At 43.2% G+C, this 16,759-nt stretch overlaps 1 protein-coding gene across 2 annotated transcripts in view; it reads right to left on the bottom strand.

Annotated features, from left to right (window-relative positions):
* Positions 1–16,759, bottom strand: part of KCNH7 (potassium voltage-gated channel subfamily H member 7) — a 930,127-nt gene that overhangs the window by 125,246 nt on the left and 788,122 nt on the right. For both annotated transcript variants that reach the window (XM_063933624.1, XM_063933625.1), the window contains one exon: positions 1,669–1,921. In XM_063933624.1, coding sequence (XP_063789694.1) covers positions 1,669–1,921 — 253 coding nt within the window. The remainder of the gene's footprint in view (positions 1–1,668; positions 1,922–16,759) is intronic.

Below are 16,759 nucleotides of genomic sequence, written 5' to 3'. Positions count from 1 at the left end.
CCTGTACAGTGCTAATGAGATTTGATGGCACCATATAAATAATAATAATAATAATAATAATAATAATAATAAAAAAATAATAATAATAATAATAATAGTAATAATAATCATAATAATAATAATAGTGCTAGAAATTTGTTTTTTTTTACTTATCTGAAGTTACTATTAATATGGCCTTAACACCTAATTAATAAATAATTTTTTAAAAATAAAGACAACACAACAAATCAATTAAAACAAAAGAATACTATTTTATGTTCATTTATTTGCTCATCAAAAAACCATAATTAAAAGTATTTGTCAAAAACAGTACTTGACACTATAATTTCGATAACTTGTGTGACCCAATTGAGCAGTAATGACTTCAAACATTTATGGTAATTGTTTATCAGTCCTGCATCAGCATGGAGCAATTTTGTCCCATTTCATTTCCTATTCCTTCTTACAGGACTGCTTCAACTCATGGATATTTGTGAGCTTTCTTGTACTGTATGGTCTACTTTAGGTCCTGCCACAACATTTCTATTGTATTAAGCTCTGCATATTGACCCACTATTCCAAATGTGAAATTTCATTTGTTTCAATATTTTTTGTGAAAACTGACTTGTGTCTATGGTTGTGGTATTGCTGCAAGACCCATCTTCTGTCAAGCTTCTGGTACATTCCTGAATTCATAGTTCCATGAATATGGTTGGCAGTAAAGGTCCTGTGGCAGCAAAACAGCCACAAACCATAACAGTGACACCACTGTGTTTCACTGTTGTGTTGGGGTTCTTCTATTGAAATGGTTTTCTCTAAACAAGATTTCTCATTTAAGCCAACAATTTATTTTTAGACTCTGCTGTCCACAGTTGATTCTTCCAATAATCTTTTGGCACATCCAGTTGGTCTTTAGTAAACTTTATATGGACAGCAATGTTTTCCATGAAGATTAGAGGCTTCCACTTTGCTATCTTCCCATGCACACTGTTCTTTTTCAGTGCTTACCTAATGATGAACTGATAATAACAAGTGGAATGAGGCCTGCAGATCTTTTGATGTTGCCTTGTAGTTTGTTGCGATTTTTGGACGATGTTTAGTAAATTTTTGATTGATTTTGTGTTTCAGGGTCTAAATCACACGTTTACTAAAAGATGATTTTTGACATCCTTTCAAAAAAAAAAAAAAAAACGTCAAAAATCATCTGTTAGTAAATGTGAGATTTAGGGGTATATCTATTAAAAGTTGATTCAGGTCGATGTTTGGTCGATTTTGTATTTCAGGAGTAATGTGTTAACATGTGTTAGCCATGGGCTTACTGCATTAGGAAATGGCCTTAAAATTGAATATATCCAAGTGTTAAAGCTCAAGGCTATCCTCATGCGGTAAGCCCTGTGACTAAATGAAAATGCCCCTTTATGCTCTTAATATTAAAATTAATAAATTATGGTGTCTTACATCTTATTATCATATATGATGTAAGACATCTTTTATGTAAACATTTAATACATGCAATAGGTCAGTTGAGTCTGTTCCTTAAAATAGCCTAATTTTTTATGCACACTTTTAATAACTGCAATAGGTTAATAGGTTAGTTTCTGAGAGACGTGCGAATGCGTCAATACAGTATATTGGTTTAATAAAAGTATCAAATACTGATCATATATGCAAGACTTAGAATACACTTACCTAAAATTGCAACAACTATATCGTCTTTAAGGATTTCAATTGAACCCCTTGATAAAAAGTACAATGCAGTCAGCACATCTCCTGAGTGGACAAGAGTGTCTCCAGGCGGGGCATGGGTGGTTTTAAACTTCATAGCTAAAGCTCGAAGACAGCCGTTACTCGCTCCTTGGAAGGCCTTGCAGTTCTGTAGCAATGTTTGATTGAGATGCAGACAAATATCAGCTTGCAGGCATTCTGGAAATCCCTTTAGTACCTGGAAACAAATGCAGCAAGTAAAGTAATAGCTTAACTGTTTCTTTCAAATGGTGTCTCAGACGAAGCTTAATATTTCAAGCATGCAAAAGTTCAATGTACAGTTATGGGTAAAATACCGTACAATGTGAATCTACATTAAAAAAAATCACTTTCAAACATTCACAAGTACAGTAAGCACTCCACTACATTGTCATAAATGAGAAATAAAAAAAAATCACATGGAGCCCGTTTCCTTTACATATATATTGCGCTGTTGGCACTGTTGACGATGGAGAGATTGGATGAGTAGACAATGATATACAGATATATGGATGTAAATATTAAGAGTCAGCTTTCCTGAACAATGGGGCTTGTCAACTCCAATCCTCAAGTACCACCAGCAAGTCATGTTTTCAGGATTTCTGCCTGTGGAAACAGGTGGGAAAATTACTGACCCAGCAAAACAGATTAACTCACCTGTGCATGATTAAAGAACTCCTGAAAACATGATCTGTTGGTGGAACCCTGTGGTGTGTAAGAAGTAAAGATGGCGTTAGCTACCGGGACCAAGCATCACACTTTCTGGAGCTTTGTAAATTTGTCGATATCAGCTGTTGCAACCTGTATATACGCTTGGGGGACGTTTATTATTTCTGGGTGTTTCACGGGATGTCCCTCACGCAATAAATGGTAACTTGGCCTCTGTATCTTTAGGTTTAGCTGTTTGACTCCACCTCTACATCCCAGGGATGTGGACGCTGTACATGTTTCTCTTGAAGCTATGCTAAATGGTTTTCCCTACTTGTTTTTCTTTGTGAAAAATGTATGTCAGTCCTCTGAAGTTGCTCACTTCTTAGTATGCTAGAGGTCTTAATTCTCTTTACCTTGCTCACTTCTTACTATGCTAGAGGTCTGCAGTGGAGTGAGACGGGTTTTACCACTCTCCCACCCCTTCTCTTTTGGATGATTTGTGGCTGTGTGTGCATGGGGGGTAAAGAGAGGTTGCTTGTTAAGTTTAAGGCTTAGTGGATACGCTCTCCTTGCATTGGGGTATATCGTTTACCAATTGTCCTTAATGGGAAATGGTTACACCACCTGAACAAGTGTGTTGTGGAATGTAGAGTTGAACACCAATGCTTGTGTGTTTGTGTGTGTGTGTGTTTGGTTTACCCAGGGGTTAAAGTGAGCCAGAACCGGACGGAACTGCATTCCGTCAGTTCCACTTGGAGACGGAATACAGTTCCGCCTCCTCCGGCTCACCTAACCCGATGTGTGGCCGGCGCTGCTGGGAGATGCCGGGCGCCCGCTGAGATTGTGTTACCAGCGGGCACCCGTCTCTCTCTCCACAGCGGCAGCTGGAGGCAGGAGCTCACTGCTGAGCTCCGGCCCCGGCGCTGTCACTGTGCGCTATGGGAGAGGCGTCATGACGTCTCTCCCATAGTGCCGAGGAGCGGGTGCCCAGAGGACTGCAGCGGCCGGACACAGGAGCGGGGTTTGGTGAGTATGGTGTTTTTTTCTTTTTTTTCTTTTGTATAGCGGCATCTACTGGGGGCATTACTACAGAGGGGCACCTACTGGGGGGCATTACTACTGAGGGGCATCTACTGGGGGCAAACTACTGGGAGGCATTACTACTGGGGGCAAACTACTGGGGAACATTACTACTGGGGGGCATTACTACGGAGGGGCAACTACTGGAGGCATTACTACTGGAGGCAGCTACTGGTGGCAAACTACCGGGGGACATTACTACTGGGGGGCACCTACTGGGGGCAAACTACTGGGGGGCCTCTAATGGGGGACATTACTAATGGGGGGCATCTACTGGGGCAAACTACTGGGAGACATTACTACTGGGGGGCATCTACTGGGGGCAAACTATTGGGGGCATTATTACTGGGGGCAAGCTACAAGGGGGCAAACTACTGGGGGCAAGCTACAAGGGGGCAAGCTAATGGGGGCAAACTACAAAGGGGCAAACTACAGGAGGGCATTACTACTGGGGGCATAACTACAGGGACATTACTACTGGGGGTGTAACTACAAGGGCAATACTACTTGGGGGCATTACTACTGGGGGGCTAAACTACTGGTGGCATAACTACAGGGGCTAAACCACTGGGGGAATTACTACTTGGAGGCATTACTACTGGGGGCATTACTACTGGGGGCTAAACTACAAGGGGGCATAACTACAGGGGCTAACCTACTGTAGGCATAACTACAGGGGCTAAACTACAAGGGGCAAACTACAGGGGGGCATTACTACTGGGGGCATTACTACTGGTGGCTAAACTACAAGGGGCAAACTACTGGGGCTAAACTGCTGGGAGCATTACCACTGGGAGGTTACACTAAAGGAGGGGTAAACTACTGGGGTCATAACTGCACGGGCATTACCACTGGGGGCATAACTACTGGGGCTAAATGATTGGGGGCATTGCTACAGGCAACATCACTACTGGGGGCAATTCTACACAGGGGCATTACCATTAAGGGCATTACTACTGGGGGCACTACTAATGAGGGCATTGTAAAGGGGGCACTTCATAAGGGGCATCACTCCTGGGGACATAAGGGGCACTACTATTGCGGGCATTGCATAAGGGTCACCACTACTATGGGCTCTATATAAGGGGCACTACCACTGTGGGCACTTCCAGTACAGTGGACATTGCATAAGGAGCACTACTACTGTGGGCATTGTATAAGGGGCGCTACTGCTGTGGGCATTATGTGTATTATGGGGTGCTACTACTGTGGGCATTATTACTATTGTGTGACTATGCCCCTTTCTTTTTGAGACCACGCCAATTTTTGCGGCACGTGCCTACAGTGCACGCAATACCTTTATTACATGGGCGCCGTGGGGAGGGGGGTGAGTTCCACCACCTCTCTAGGACAACTTTAAGCACTGGGTTTACCTGTACGTACTTGCCAATAAATTTGACACAAAATATAAATGCTGTAGTCCATGTCTTTAGACTTAGTGGTAAAGTTATACATAGTTAATACATAGTTAATAACAGGTAGCATGTAAAGTGTAACATGAAAATACACCACTGGTGAGTTTAACATTGCTTATTTCTTTGTATGCTAGAGGTCTTGTTACCCTTTACAATAGAAGTTTCTTAATTATCTGTAAAACTTTCTGTACAGAAGCCTTTACTTTGGTGGTAATAAAAGGCCTACCCCTTTCCTGTGTTTTACATCTTCCTTTCAGTATTATGAGCCCCTTACATCTGTATTAGATGTCTTCTGCTCCTCTGATGCCCTGCTCATCTGAGTAATTGAAGCCCTTTTCTTATTTGAATATTAGAAACCCTCTACTTCTGCTTAATATCCTGGAAAACCAGTGGATCTACTGAATGTGTTCAGCTGTACTGATACATGCAGGACATTACTCATTATTTGCGTTGAGATCATGGACACCTATGTTCAGAAGATTTGGATAATTGACCAATTTTGATCTGCATAGTAGAGGTAAACATGCAGTATAAGGGACAAAATATAACTTCTGCGCATGCACAACACAGATGGGGTGGCCCTACTGCCGCTTCATGTGATCGCTGGTCTGTATCAGTCTGGAATATTACATAACTGAACTCAGGCAGACTATTGCTTGTTAAGTGGTAACTGTGCCTTCTTCATAGTCTGGCCACACTTGCTCTAAAATCAAGCATTGTAAATGGGATACGGACAGGATGTCAGCGGTCGGGCTGCCGGCAGTCGAAATCCCATGTGACCAGAACACCGGTGCTGGAACCCTGACATCAGTCAAAATGACGATGCTGGAATCCCAACAGCCGCCAACCCAATCATAAGTATGCCGGGGACTGATAGGGTTATACCGTGCGGAGGAGTTGGGTTTAGGCACCACCAGGGAAGGTTAGGCTGTGAGGGCGGAAGGTTAGAGTTAGGCTACGCGGAGGGGGGATTAAGTTTAGGTACGACCGCGGGGTTAGGCTGCAGGAGGTAGGGTTAAACTGCAGGGAAGGGAAGGGAAGGTTAGAGTTATAGCGGTAGAGGGAGAGGATAAGTTTACTTATCGATCCCCTGTTGGGATTCTCACCATCGGAATGCCACTGTCTTCTGACCGCTGGCATCCCCAACGCCGGTCACTCATATGTATTCCTTTTAACCCCCCCCCCTCCTTTCTACAAATCTAGTGTTTGCCCCTGTAGAGAACAATACAGTAGTTATTTTAGGAACTTTTATATAGGCTCCTTATTTATAAATTTTACAATGTGCCGTTCTATATTTGATGAAGTCGCCTCTTTGACTTAGTGACCTGGTAGGGAAAGAAAATATTATTATAAATTAAACATACAATTCTTGTTACCTAGTAAGTGCTAGATTCAAATTCATATCTGCTTTGTTTAATATAATTTTCTTTTACATTGCAAAGGGATAGGAAACTGAGGAAATGAGACCAAATGCAATGTTGTTGATGGATTTTAGCATTAATAATGTATTCGATAATGTTTTCCGGAAAAAATACCTTTAATCAACACATTAGTTAATGTGTTAGCTTGTTAAAAATGTAACATGATTTAATAACCATACTTTACATAAAATACTGAAGACATTTTTATATTTAGAGATTTAGGGGATAAAGGGGTCTATTTACTAAGCCTTGGATGGAGATAAAGTGAACGGAGATAAAGTACCAGTCAATCAGCTCCTAACTGTCATTTTTCAAACCCAGCCTGTGACATGGCAGTTAGGAGCTGATTGGCTGGAACGTTATCTCCGTCCACTTTATCTCCATCCAAGGCTAAGTAAAAAGACCCCAAAGTCACGTGGGGAGATTTAGCAAAGCTTGGAGAGAGATAAAGTACCAACCAATCAGCTCCTGTCAGTTTTTAAATAACTGACAGGAGCTGGTTGGTTGAAATGAGCTTGAAATTGGACTCCCAAACTCTGTGTATTCCCCAGTGATGTTGCTTCCTAGCCAACCTAAAGCTAGACTGCCTACATGTCCATAGCCTAAGAGTTTAAAAAAAAACGTCTCTGTACATTATGAAACCAGTATATCAAATAGTGTGGGGAACGCCATGGAAATATGTTATTGGAAGAATATGGGGTTTTGAATAAAGTGACATTTTTACTGAGCACTCAGCAGCTGTCACACTGCAGACAGCATTCACAGAACATATCTGCTGTCATGTTACCACAACTCAGTACTTAATTAAGAGCACAGGGCTTCCTTGGCTAAAAAATGTGAGCACAGAAAGAGCCCATTTCACAGCACCTTTAGGACATGAATAAACATGCAGAGTTTCATCTTGCAGTATAAGCATTTTATATATATGGAAATCGGTTTGAGATATTAAGTAGAATGGTTTATGTAAACAGGCAGACTTGGAGAAGAAAGAAGCTATAAGATACCTAAAACCCCCCAAACATATCAGATGCCCAAAAAGAATGCCGAACATCTGGATCGCTTTGGCCACTCATGTGATGGGTCTTTAGTACATTGATTGCCCAAATGATGCATACCAATCTTGATCAGAAGTTACAGGCGCTTTTTATTATTATTATTATTATTATTATTTTTCAAATAATTGGGGCTAAATGGTTGAATAATATATTAAAATCCCAGCCTGCATTGCAGCACATGTAGGCAGTTTAAGAGCAAATGTTATTGGTGTTTCAGCTACAGTATGGATTAGAAATACCCTTACTGCAATTACAGTATAATTGAAAATAGTGTTATCTATCAGTAAGGAATTATATCCTTATCATACACAGTAATTAGATAAGCTATTGGCAGGCTGTTACACCCCAGATTTTTAGCATATACTTTATCAATACATGGAGATAACCGATTCTAAATAATATAAAATGATAGTGTAGCTGACTTCCTGAAGATACCTGTGGTTGGCCAGTTGCCTTCTTTTGAGCTAATAAATGTAAGCAGGATTTAAGCTAGCCATACATCAGACCAACTTTTCTCCAACACTCCAATCTTCCAACCATCCAACTTGTCTGTTCAACTAAAACAGTGCCCCACACATCTCACCAACTTTTTACCAGTGCTCCACACATCTAACCAAATTTTCATCAGACCAACCAAACTTCCAACTTCTGTCCAACTTGTGATGTCACCGAAGTAGGCGGACAGTGCCTGCCTACAGTTCTTCAGTTTTGTTTTGTTTTTTCATTTCAAAACATGCAGAAGTGACTTTTTTTCAGTGAAACTGGGCTTTTCTTTCACCACCATACATTTATTAGATTTACTTATTTTTATACTGAACTATGGATACCAGCATGGTTGGGCTGCCAAGGCAAATATATATATATACCAGATGTAGATATTCGGCACTCCCAATGTAGTAAAATGTAGAGCTTGCCTGGTGCCCTCCTGAGCTTCAAAAAGCAAACATATCACAATCGATAGGCGGCACTCTAGGACTTTTCAAAAATCAAGAACATACGTGACCCTGTTCTGACAGCTTAACGTTTCGGTTTAATGTAACCGTCGTTTTTTGGTAATAGCATATCTATTTATATTTGAAGGGATTAGGTACTTGGTTTGTCTTTTTTGGAGGCACAAGTATTATTTATATATTTTTAAAAAGATTATTATTATTATTTTTTTAAATGGAATGGGAAAAACCCGAAAAAAAATTGCGTGGGGTCCCCCCTCCAAAGCATAACCAGCCTCGGGCTCTTCGAGCCGGTCCTGGTTCTAAAAATCCGGGGTAAAAACGGACAGGGGATCCCCCGTATTTTTAAAACCAGCACCGGGCTCTGCGCCTGGTGCTGGTGCAAAAAATACGGGGGACAAAAAGAGTAGGGGTCCCCCGTAATTTTTACACCAGCATCGGGCTCCACTAGCTGGACAGATAATGCCACAGCCGGGGGTCACTTTTATACAGTGCCCTGCGGCCGTGGCATTAAATATCCAACTAGTCACCCCTGGCCGGGGTACCCTGGGGGAGTGGGGACCCCTTCAATCAAGGGGTCCCCCCCCCCAGCCACCCAAGGGCCAGGGGTGAAGCCCGAGGCTGTCCCCCCCATCCAAAGGCTGCGGATGGGGGGCTGATAGCCTTGAGAAAATTTTAAGAATATTGTTTTTTCCAGTAGTACTACAAGTCCCAGCAAGCCTCCCCCGCAAGCTGGTACTTGGAGAACCACAAGTACCAGCATGCGGGAGAAAAAGGGCTCGCTGGTACCTGTAGTTCTAATGGAAAAAAAATACCCAAATAAAAACAGGAGACACACACCGTGACAGTAAAACTTTATTTCACACATGTCGACACAAACATACTTACCTATGTTGACACGAAGCAGTCGGTCCTCTTCTCCAAGTAGAATCCACGGGTACCTGAAAATAAAAGATAATTATACTCACCTGATCCAGGGTCCAGATTATAATCCACGTACTTGGCAAAACAACAAACCGAACACCCGGACCAAACGGACTGAAAGGGGTCCCATGTTTACACATGGGACCCCTTCCCACGAATGCAAAGACACCCCCGTGACAGCTGTCACAGAAGTGTCTCTTCAGCCAATCAGGAAGCGCCACTCCGTGGCACTCACCTGATTGGCTCTGTGCGCGTCTGAAGTGACAGAAGCGCATCGCACAGCTCCCTCCATTAGTTTCAATGGTGGGAACTTTCCGGTCAGCGGTGGGGTTACCCGCGGTCAGCCGCTGACCGTGGGTGACCTCACCGCTGACCGGACAGTTCCCACCATTGAATATGTGTGTGTGTGTGTCAGTGTATGTGGGTGTGACAGTATGTGTGTATACCAGTGTATATGAGTGTGTCACAGTGTACATACATGTGTATCAAAGTGTATATGTGTGTGTATCACAGTTTACATATGTGTGTATCAGTTATATATGTGTGTGACAGTATACGTGAGTGTGTCCATGTATATGGGGTGGGGCTGGTCTCTTCAAAGTGCTGCTGGGATTTCTAAGTGAGTTGGAAACAGTATAAAGGTGAACTCTGATTAATCTCTGTCTATCCATACAGAGATATTAATTTTGTGAGAGAAAGTAATCTGATTCTGATTGATTGATTGATTGTATCTATACTGTTTCTTTTTGTTTTAATACATCTGTACTGGGTTTTTTTTTGTGTTGTTTTTCTTTTGGAGGGAAAAAAAAAAAAGTGTGAGGTGATAGCCTGAGGGGTTAACTCAGGTGTGAGTAATCAGGAGTAATCAGGAGGGTGAGGGGCTGATTGAAACAGCTGGGTGAGCCTATATAAGCAGTGACCAGACTCTTTGAGCCTGCTCTGTGGGGCTGGTCTCTTCAAAGAGCTGCTGGGATTTCTAAGTGAGTTGGAAACAGTATAAAGGTGAGTTAGAATACAGATAAAGGCGAGTTTTTTAATACACAATCAGGAACACACATTTACAGTACCATTAAACTTCTGGTGAGACTGCAAGGGGCTGACCTTGTGAGTGAGTGAGAGGGTCTCTTACTTGGAGTAGCAGAGGGGCTGTGATTGTGCGGGTGTGAGGGGCATTTTTTATTTTTTTTCTTAGCAGGAGCTGGAAGCCGAGTGAAAAGGAGGAGCAGTGAGCTGGTACAACTGCAACTGCTAAGTGGAGTATAGGTGCCGCAGGTGAGAGCACTACGGCTGCATAAAAGTGAAGGACCAAGAACCGCACAAAGATAGATAAGTATAAGCCAGCTTAATTATTGTATAAGTGATATTGCTTGTCTTCTATTTTTTATTTTTGCTGCTTTTTCTTTGAGTGTAACAGGGAGTTAGACCTTGCAAACAATATGGGAGGGGCTGTGATTGAGGACCTCACTCAGTGCATGTCGTGCAAGATGTATGCACACCTGGAGCTACCGGCCCAGTGTGAATACATCTGCACGAGGTGTGTGCGAACTGTTGCCCTGGAAGCCCAGGTAACTGATCTAGAGCAAACGGTTACGCGACTGAGGGAGATTCACAATCTCGAGCGTAGTTTAGACAGAACGGTGGAGGCGTTGCGGGAGGGGTCACTGGTAGAAGAGGATGATGATCAGGTAGCCAGTTGGGTCACAGTTAGAAGGAAGAATAAGAGGGGGAGGCACGACATCTCCGAACTATCAAACCCGAACAAATTTGCCCGATTGGACGAGGAATCGGAGGATGATAGCGAAGAAATGACGGTGCCGGAGGAGACTGCTCCCTCTAGCATCCAGAGGTGCGGTCCCTCTGGCGCGGTTGGGATAAAAGATAGAGAGGTACCTAGTCAAATGGTGGTGGTAGGGGATTCTATCATCAGGAAGGCAGATAGGGCAATCTGCTACCGGGACCGTGATCGCCGTACAGTCTGTTGTCTCCCGGGTGCTCGGGTATGGCACATCGCGGACCGGGTAGATAGATTGTTGGGAGGGGCTGGCAAAGACCCGGCGGTCTTGGTGCACGTTGGCACCAATGACAAAGTTAGCGGAAGGTGGGATGTCCTTAAGAAAGATTATAGGGACTTAGGAAAGAAACTGAAGGCAAGGACATCTAAGGTAATATTCTCGGAATTATTACCCGTGCCACGCGCTAGTCCAGGGAGGCAGAGGGAGATTAGGGAGGTAAATGTGTGGCTTAGGGATTGGTGCAGGAAAGAGGGGTTTGTGTTCCTGGAACACTGGGCGGACTTCTCAGTCAGACGCCATCTCTTTTGTCGTGACGGATTGCACCTGACTGAGGAGGGGGCAGCGGTGCTGGGGGGAAGGATGGTTAGAAGGTTGGAGGAGATTTTAAACTAGGAGCCTGGGGGGAGGGTTTAGCTAAAAACTACGGGTCATGCAGTGAGAATAGTGGGGATGGCGGTAGTAAACAAAATGGGGGAGAAGTTGGGGGGAGGGTAAGAGCAGGCAGTAAGGTTATTAACATGGGTACTAAAAGGGATTTTACCAAAGCACTAACCAATGACGATTACAGGTCATCCTTGCCACATAAGGTGAAAGATGTCCCTAATGCAAGGGAAAATACTTATCTTAGTTGTATGTATGTAAACGCCAGAAGCATTACTGGTAAAAAGGGTGAACTAGAAATACTTGCAGCAAGCAAACAGTATAATATTATAGGCATTACTGAAACTTGGTGGGATGAATCTCATGACTGGACAGTCAATCTAGAGGGCTATACACTGTTTAGGAGAGACAGACTAAATAAAAAGGGTGGAGGGGTGTGTCTGTACGTAAAGCCGTTTTTAAAACCTAATATATGGGAAGATACTCAGGAGGGTACTGTAGACACTGTTGAGACACTATGGGTAGAAATTGCATGCGGGGAAAAAAGGAACAAAAAAGTTAGTATTGGGTGTATGCTATAGGCCGCCTGGTATCAACGCATCTGATGATGAATTGTTACTAAAGCAAATTGAAAAAGCAGCAGGAGTAGGAGACATAGTAGTGATGGGAGATTTTAACTATCCAGAGATAAACTGGAAAAATGATTCATGTGATACTGCTAGGGGCAGTATGTTTTTAAACACACTAAATGATAACTACCTAGTCCAACTAATTGAGGAACCAACTAGGTACAATGCAATCTTAGACCTGGTATTAACAAACAATCAGGATTTGGTATCGGGTATTATAGTAGGGGAACCCATAGGAAACAGCGACCATAATATGGTCACATTCAATATCAGTTTCTACAAACAGCCCTATACTGGCTCAACTAGGACTTTAAATTTTAGCAAAGCAAATTTTGAAATGATGAGGGTATTTTTTAGGGATATTGAATGGGAAGGTTTGTTTTTAGGAAAAAATACTACGGAGAAATGGGAGGTACTAAAATTCCTGCTAGCTAAAAATACACTCAAATATATTCCTATGAGTAGCAAAAAAGGGAATAAAAATCATAAACCGATGTGGCTTAACAAAAAGATTAAGGAACTTATGGGCAAGAAAAGGCGAGCATTTAAAAAATACAAATCTGACGGGGAAGCAGAGTCATTTCAGCACTATAAGGAATGTAACAAAAATTGCAAAAAGGAAATAAGAGTGGCTAAAGTAGAAACTGAAAAACTAGTAGCAAAGGAAAGCAAAGCAAATCCCAAAAAATTCTTTAAATACATCAATAGCAAGAGATTAAAAAAGGAGAGTATAGGCCCTTTGAAGGACACGTTGGGAGTCTTAAGCAAAAATGATAATGACATAGCGAACACACTAAATGAGTTTTTTTCAACAGTATTCACTAGAGAGGACCCAATTCAGGGACTGACACACAATCTCAATAAGGACAATATCACACTGATAGGTACTTATTTAAGCGAGGAAGTAGTCTGTCACCGATTAAAACATTTAAAGATTAATAAATCACCAGGGCCCGATGGTATTCATCCAAGGGTTCTAATGGAGCTTCACTCTGAACTGGCAAAACCGCTATCTCTGATCTTTGAGGATTCAGTTATATCAGGTATGGTTCCCAAAGACTGGCGTATAGCGGAAGTAGTGCCTATATTCAAAAAGGGAAGTAAATCTGAACCAGGTAATTATAGACCAGTTAGTCTTACATCTATAGTGGGGAAAGTATTGGAAGGTATTCTAAGAGATAGTATTCAGAAGTTCCTTGAAACCAATAAGGTCATTAAAAGGAATCAACATGGGTTTATGAAGGACAGATCCTGTCAAACCAACTTACTTGGCTTTTATGAAACAGTAAGCGCAAACCTAGATCAGGGTAAAGACGTGGATGTAATCTTTTTAGACTTTGCCAAAGCGTTTGATACTGTACCACACATGAGACTTATATACAAGCTACAAGAATCAGGGCTAGGAAGCACAATATGCACTTGGGTCAAAAACTGGTTAGATAATAGGAAGCAGCGCGTTGTGGTTAATGGATATTTTTCAACTTGGACTGAAGTGCTAAGTGGTGTGCCGCAAGGCTCAGTATTAGGACCGCTATTGTTCAATATTTTCATTAACGACCTAACAGAAGGTCTAGAGAGCATGGTGTCAATTTTTGCAGATGATACCAAATTGTGTAAGGCTATAAATACAGAGGAGGATGCCGAGTCTCTTCAGAACGACTTAGTTAAATTAGAAGCATGGGCAGCCAAATGGAGAATGCGCTTCAACACAGACAAGTGTAAGGTAATGCACTGTGGTAACAAGAACAAAAATTACACCTACCTACTAAATGGGGTAAAACTAGGGGATTCTGTACTGGAAAAGGACTTAGGTGTCCTCATAGATAGCAAGCTAAGCAGTAGTACCCAAAGTAGGACTGCAGCAAAGAAGGCTAATAAGATATTAGCATGCATAAAACGGGGTATTGATGCTAGGGACGAGAGTATTATACTTCCATTATATAAATCACTAGTGAGGCCACACCTTGAATACTGTGTACAGTTCTGGGCACCGTACTACAAAAAGGATATCCTGGAGCTTGAAAAGGTACAAAGGAGGGCGACCAAACTAATTAAGGGCATGGAGACGATGGAATACAAGGAAAGGCTTGAAAGACTAGGCATGTTTACATTGGAAAAGCGGAGACTAAGAGGGGATATGATCAACATCTACAAATATATAAGGGGACAATACTCAGAGCTTGCGCGGGACCTGTTTTTGGTTAGATCAACACAGAGGACTCGTGGACACTCGCTCAGGTTAGAGGAGAGGAGATTCCGCACAATACGGCGTAAAGGCTTTTTCACGGTAAGGACAATACGTGTTTGGAATTCCCTGCCCGAGGGAGTTGTAATGGCGGAATCTGTCAACACCTTTAAGAATGGGTTAGATAAATTCCTATTGGATAAGGATATCCAGGGGTATGGTGCATAGTCATGCATTATAGTTACTATTTAGTCAAATCATCATGCAGAGGACACCACAAATAGGTTGAACTCGATGGACAATTGTCTTTTTTCAACCTCAGATACTATGTTACTATGTTACTATGTTACTATGTATATAGGTGTGTCTCAGTGTGTGTGTGTGTGACAGTGTGTATATATGTATATGTCAGTATGTGTGTGTATCTCACAGTGTATGAGTGTGTCACAGTGTCCATACAGTACGTGTCTATCACAGTGTATATATGTGTGTATCAGTGTACATATGTGTCAGTGTATATATATATATATATATATATATATGTGTGTGTATATCAGTGTACATATATGTGTCAGTGTGTGTATATATATGTGTGTGTCAGTGTATATATGTGTGTCAGTGTGTATGCGTGTCACAGTGTGTATACATGTGCGTGTCACAGTGTGTATTCATGTGCGTGTCACAGTGTGTATACATGTGCGTGTCACAGTGTGTATACATGTGCGTGTCACAGTGTGTGTTTGCATCACAGTGTGCATGTGTCTGTGCGTGCGAGTCACAGTGTGTATGTGTACGTGCGTGTCACAGTGTGTGTGTGTGTGTGCATGTCACAGTGTGTGTGCGTGTCACAGTGTGTGTGCGTGTCACAGTGTGTGTGCGTGCGTGTCACAGTAGGGGTGTGCACGTGCGTGTCACAGTAGGGGTGTGCACGTGCGTGTCAGTGTGTGCGTGCGTGTCACAGTGTGTGTGTGCTTGTCACAGTGTGTGTGCGTGCGTGTCACAGTATGTGTGTGCACGTGCGTGTCAGTGTGTGCGTGCATGTCAGTGCGTGTGCGTGCGTGTCACAGTGTGTGTGCGTGTCACAGTGTGTGTGCGTGCATGTCAGTGTGTCTGTGCGTGCATGCCAGTGTGTGTGCATGTCACAGTGTGTGTCTATCACCATGTGTATATATGTGTCTATCACAGTGTATGTTTGTATCACAGTGTACATGTGTGTCATATATGTGTGTGTCAGTATATGTGTGTATATCACAGTGTATATGTATGTGACAGTATATACGTGTGTGTCAGTGTATATATGTGTGTGTATCAGTGTATGTATGTGTGTGTGTGTGTGTGTGTGTGTGTGTGTGCATATCACAGGAGGATGGAGGCTGTGCCCTCTCTGCGGCCGATGGAGGCTGGCAGCGCTGTAGCTGGAGCCGGTCCCAGCAACTGAACGCAGCGGCGGGATGGACGAGGCGGCGGTGAGGAGATCCCGAAGCAGGACAGAGGCTGGTGACCGGAGGGGGGAAAATGAACTGTGCAGGAGGCTGGAGGGATAGAGGCTGGTGGACGGTGCGTTGAGGGAGGCTGGAGGGATGGAGCTTGGCAGCGGAACGCGATGGACGAGGCGGCGGTGACGGCTGTGAGACAGAGGCGGCGGTGACGGCGGTGGGACAGGCTGGCGGCCGGAGGAGGATTGATTCTGGCGGCCAGTGCAGACACGGACGGACGGTGAGGTGGGGCTGGCGGCTGGGCAGTGGCGGGTCACTGTGGCTGAGGCGGGTAAGGTGGCCGGAGAGGTATGGAGCAGAGAGGGTCCTCTGCAGTCCAGAGACAGAAGTAGGCGGACACTAGCAGGCAGTGTCCGCCTACTTATCGTTCAGTTGTGGGGACAGTTCTCCCTACACCTGAACGATTAGTTGGGAAAATCAAACAGGTTTGATTTTCCCAACTAGTTGGACAGACCGTTTCTGGCCATTTCTAAGCGTGTGAGAGCAAACGGCTGATAATCGTTTGCTCCCACACACTGCCAGATTATCTTTCCAACCAGCCAAAAAGTTGGCTGGTTGGAAAGATATCGTCCTGGTGTATGGCTACCATTAGAAAGAAACACAAAGATCCTCCTGCTAGGCCACGCCCCTACCAGTTTCGTCACTCAGATCTTCGTCAGAGGGCTGGCCTAGCGTAGCTCAGTCTCTCTATTTCAACTCCACCGGACCAATCCCGGTCACGGGGGAGTGATGCTATATACAGCAATGACAGATGCTAAACACCTTTTCCTCTGATGTTCATTACAACTGCAAAGGTGCACATAATGTTATACATAAAATTACATATACAGGTTGAGTA

Source organism: Pseudophryne corroboree, chromosome 7 (genome assembly GCF_028390025.1).
Source record: "Pseudophryne corroboree isolate aPseCor3 chromosome 7, aPseCor3.hap2, whole genome shotgun sequence".
NCBI classification, from domain to species: Eukaryota; Metazoa; Chordata; class Amphibia; order Anura; family Myobatrachidae; genus Pseudophryne; species Pseudophryne corroboree.
The sequence above is the reverse complement of the archived record's forward strand: the minus strand, read 5'-3'. Positions and strand labels throughout refer to the sequence as shown.